We start from the raw sequence: 4,516 nt of genomic DNA, 5'->3' as shown, positions 1-4,516 counted from the left end.
CGGTTAAGTTATAGTTACGGAAAGAATAAACCAGTTTTATTAAGTAAAGACTTGTGTTGCTGAAGTTTCGTCGGTACGAAGTTACGGAAAATCAATTAACAAACGGAGACGTAACAATACAGTAGTTAAATACCTAAACAACACGTACCATCACTGCCTAACAACGTACATAATACAGTAGTTAAATACCTAAACAACACAAAATAGTAGTTCAATACCTGATCTGTCTTACCTTACAACAAAATTAATTATAGTGTTTCATAAAACTATATTTAGTGATACACAATGCAAGCTAAACAAAAGAAACCTCAAAATTTTAAACCTTTAACTATCATGGAATCTTTAAAAATCAAGGTTAAAATATTTTTGGATGATAAATAGTTTAAGTTATTTCGATATATTTATGTATTTTTGAGATTCAGTGCCTGGTATTTACTGAAGAAAAAGGTTTAAGATCTGAAATACCTGTTTAATGCATCCTGTTTATCTTCACTTCTAGCAACGAGTAACAGAAGCCGTAACACAAGTGTCACAGAAACAGGAAAGTTTCCAATAAGCTTTGGCAAATCAGCTGTTATTAATTGTACTACTTTGTCAGGTGGCACTCCAAAGAAAATAACTTCTCCTTTAAGGTCAAACCCTCTTCTTCCTGCTCGTCCTGACATCTGACAGTAATTTAATGGAGTAAGATACTCACTGTCTCCAAGAAATACAACAGTTTTACAAGGCATGTGTATTCCTAATGCAAGCGTTCCTGTAGCAATGACAATGTTAAGAAATTTATTTCGAAACAACATCTCAACAGTTCTTCTACGTTTGATATCAACTCCACCATGATGGTAAGATATGCCTCTACAAAGACTGCTACTAAAATGTTTCACGTCTTTTTTATCAAATGCTTTACAGAGCCTGTCATGTAGAAATTGGGTTTCTTTTCGATCTATAACACCATAGTTTGCATAAGTGAAATCTTGCAAAGGTTTATTTTCAAAAAGAAAATTCACTTTTTCATTTTCAAATGTTTCAGCAACTAGATCTTCAATAGAGTTTGACCTTTCACTAGCATCATTACAGGATGAAGCAGCTTTCAGTTCTTTCTCTTTATCTCTTATACGTTTAATTTTCTTTACTTTTGGTTTCTTCATTTTTTCAGCAACTTTCATTGACTTCGACTGTTTATATGCATCTTCTTTAGTTTTCAACTCTTTTGCAACATAAGAGACCAAATCTTCACATAAGCTGCGGTTATAGCAAAAAAAAATAGCTGGGAATTTTCCTTTGTTTTTCATTTTGTCAAGTAGAGGAAGAATATACTGTTTAATATGGCGTTCGTTTTCTTTACTTATATTGGATGCATTGAATGAAAAATTTTGCTGCTTTTGACTTGTTCCCTTAAGGTTAATTATTACCTTTTCTGCCAAAGTAGTTTTTCCAGTTCTTATCCATCTAATAAAAAGTTCCTTTAGTTTGTGTTCATATTTCTTACAATCTTGTTTGGTTAGAAAAGTTTTGGTTTTGAATTCAAAACCTGGCTCCAACTTTTCTAATTCATCATATTTTGGACAAACAATTTTCATGGCATCATAAAGCTGCAGAACTTCAATAGGAGACAAAGTTACATGTTCAGGAAAACGTGGAAGATTTTGCAGATCCTTGACTTTAAAGAGAGATACTGGATGCACATTCTGCAAGTAATCAGTTTCAGGAATATATTGGTAGTTTATGAGATCAGCATGTCTTTCTTTACAAGTTATGAGAGCAACCTTATATTCACGGCCATGTTTTAGCATACCACTTCGTTTATCACAAATTTGTTTGTAATCTTCTATCTTCTGCAACCAAGCACATAAGCCTTCTGGGTTCCGTATTGTTGCAGAGAGTGCCAAGAATGGACAGCAGATAAGTAAGATCAAATGTTCCCAGACTTCAGCTGCATGTTCTGAATCCAAACAATGAATTTCATCAAATATTACAAAGCGAATTTTCTTTGCCCAATCTTGTCTGTGAGGAGCCAAAAGTAGAATCTCAAAACACTGTGGACTGACCCTGATCGTAGAGTTGACCATTTTATCCCAGACACCTGGCAGCGAGAAATGTTTGATGCCATTGACAGTAATCGAACAACACTCATTGTAGCTCCGACTTCTTCAGGAAAGACTTATGCTTCATACTACTGCATAGAAAAAATTTTAAGAGAAAGCGATGATGGAGTTATTGTGTATGTGGCTCCAACAAAAGCCTTAGTGAACCAAGTTCAAGCCACAATTTATGCCAGATTTGGACACAAAAATATGCCAGCTGGAAGAGCTGTTTGTGGGGTTTTCACAAGAGACTATCGTCATTGCACATTAACGTGTCAAGTACTCGTAACTGTACCTGTATTCTCTTGAAAGTAATGCTCCCATGTGCTCTAGCTGAAACCTAACTGTTTCAATAGATCTTACAAAACTTTCTTTCTTTTGATATTTTTCGTTTACAAAAAGTCCTTCTTTATCAATAATTTCATCTAAGCCTACTTGGAAACAGTACTTACTTATTTTCTTTTTATCATGATCTGAAAGCTCTTTTCTAAGATCTGTGAGCAACACTTTAAGATCTTCTATAAAAACTACAAGATCATTAGGATCCATAGTATTACACTTTTTAAGTTTTTCTTCCATTAAATCAACTAAGACTTGAAGACTTAGTAACAAAAGTTTCTTTTTAATTACTTGATCTACAATTTTACTCAGAAGCTGTTTTACACAGTACAATGCTCCTTTATAATCCTTGTTTCTCTTTAAATCATTAATGTTCTCCAAATTATCATCAACAATTTTTTTTTCTCTTTCCCTTATTTCATTCTGCTTCTTATCTATATTACTTTGTATTATTCTTGCAGCACCTTTAGATATTTTGTTATTTTTTTTAGAAGCCTTCTTGCCTTTATCCTGTACAACAATTGCCTTACAATTAGGATGTCTTCGTCCTTCTAATGAACCACCGTAATACTCCATGAAACGATAATACATTTGTTTCTGTTTTAACCATTTCTTTTTAAGAAAGAGATCAGTAGGAGGGATTTCTAAAAATGAATTTTTAGTTTTGTTATAATCATCAGAAAGCAACCTTTTACAGTGCCAATGAGTGATTTCATCAAAATCATAACCATGAAGCACATTTTCTTTAACCCATTTGTCATTAATGTCTTTTACCAATAAATTACTAGAACTCATGATATCACCAACATACTGATCCATCAAAATAGAAGAAACATTAATAATAAAATCATTCATCTTTCGCCCCTTAGATTCAACAATGCTCAACTCTTCCTTCGTAGAAGATTTTATATTCTGCTTCCCCATTACAGGTAGTGTATCTTCATCTATCTTCAACCCTTCAACTAATACCATATATAACAACATTGTTTTGTCATTCAGTTGTAACTTCCTCTTTTTCTTATAAAGGTAAAAGATGTTAACAAAATGTCGACCATCAAACAAGTCTCCGACTTTAGAGAAACTTCCTGAAGATGATGGTACAAGATTTGTCAAACAGTCTTTCAAACAGCTACACATAAGGTTCCAAAACTCCTGCAACTCTTTTTCTTCCTTTCTGTCAAACTTACGTAATGGTTGTGCACGATACTTTAAAGGTAATGTTACAAGAATAGCTAAATGCAAAGCATACACTTGAATAAAGAATACCATATTTGATTTAATTTTCATAACATTACTAAGCGCCTGACAGGTTAGTAAAACCCTAACATCCTTGTTATCAAAGTTGTTTAAATCTTGAAGAGGTTCAGGGACTAAAGGTAGAGTTTGATAAGTTGATAAGAACAAATTTCTGTATATATTTTGTAAACAACTGCCTTTACAAATTTTCCTCTCATACAGTTTATATAGTCTTTGATGTCTTGTCTCAGAATTACAAAAGTACCCTTTTACTTCTCGAACATCAAACTCAATGCCATCAATGAAAGCATAACTACAACCCAAAGAAAGATACTTTAGTCTTCCAATAAGAAAAATCTCATCCAGATTCTTTATCAAATCTGATGACCGATCTGAGGAAAGAATGAATGATGGACTTTCATCAATTAAATATTGTTCAAACATAGGATCAAATACATCAATAAACTCATCAATAATAGTGATATTCGTATTTCTCTGAAAGTGTTCAATCAGCAACAGTCTTGCAAGTGCAACAGAAGGAACAGATGTCCATACCTTGTCAAAACTTTTGAAGAACAAAAGTTTAAAATTAGCTTCTTTTTCCAAAAACATATATAAGAACCTCTCAAACAAATAAACTAGGTGCAATGGTTGACCTCCAAACTCCCAAGAAAGGTCAGGGTGGAGTAGGAACTCAATAAACAAACCTTCTCCATCAATGAGAAACTGACGAACGTCCGAAAAGTGATTTCGAAGATCTAAGTATTCAATATGAAAAGAAGCAAAAATCTCCTTCAAACACTTTAGTTTACCACTGTTGATGGTCGAAGATCCAAGTGTAGAAGTTTCATTCCCATCTG

At 33.2% G+C, this 4,516-nt stretch overlaps 1 protein-coding gene across 1 annotated transcript in view; it reads right to left on the bottom strand.

Annotated features, from left to right (window-relative positions):
- The window catches only part of LOC106476933 (probable ATP-dependent RNA helicase DDX60), a gene marked incomplete at both ends in the record, with an annotated part of 11,279 nt that extends 6,768 nt beyond the window's left edge, over positions 1 to 4,511 (bottom strand). The window contains 2 exons of the mRNA XM_022380669.1: positions 466 to 2,080; positions 2,354 to 4,511. Of these exons, the coding sequence (XP_022236377.1) occupies positions 466 to 2,080; positions 2,354 to 4,511 (3,773 nt within the window). The remainder of the gene's footprint in view (positions 1 to 465; positions 2,081 to 2,353) is intronic.
- Between the last annotated feature and the right edge of the window lie 5 nt (positions 4,512 to 4,516).

Source organism: Limulus polyphemus, unplaced genomic scaffold (genome assembly GCF_000517525.1).
Source record: "Limulus polyphemus unplaced genomic scaffold, Limulus_polyphemus-2.1.2 Scaffold12156, whole genome shotgun sequence".
In the NCBI taxonomy this organism is placed as follows: Eukaryota; Metazoa; Arthropoda; class Merostomata; order Xiphosura; family Limulidae; genus Limulus; species Limulus polyphemus.
This window is presented reverse-complemented; position numbering and strand designations above follow the sequence as displayed.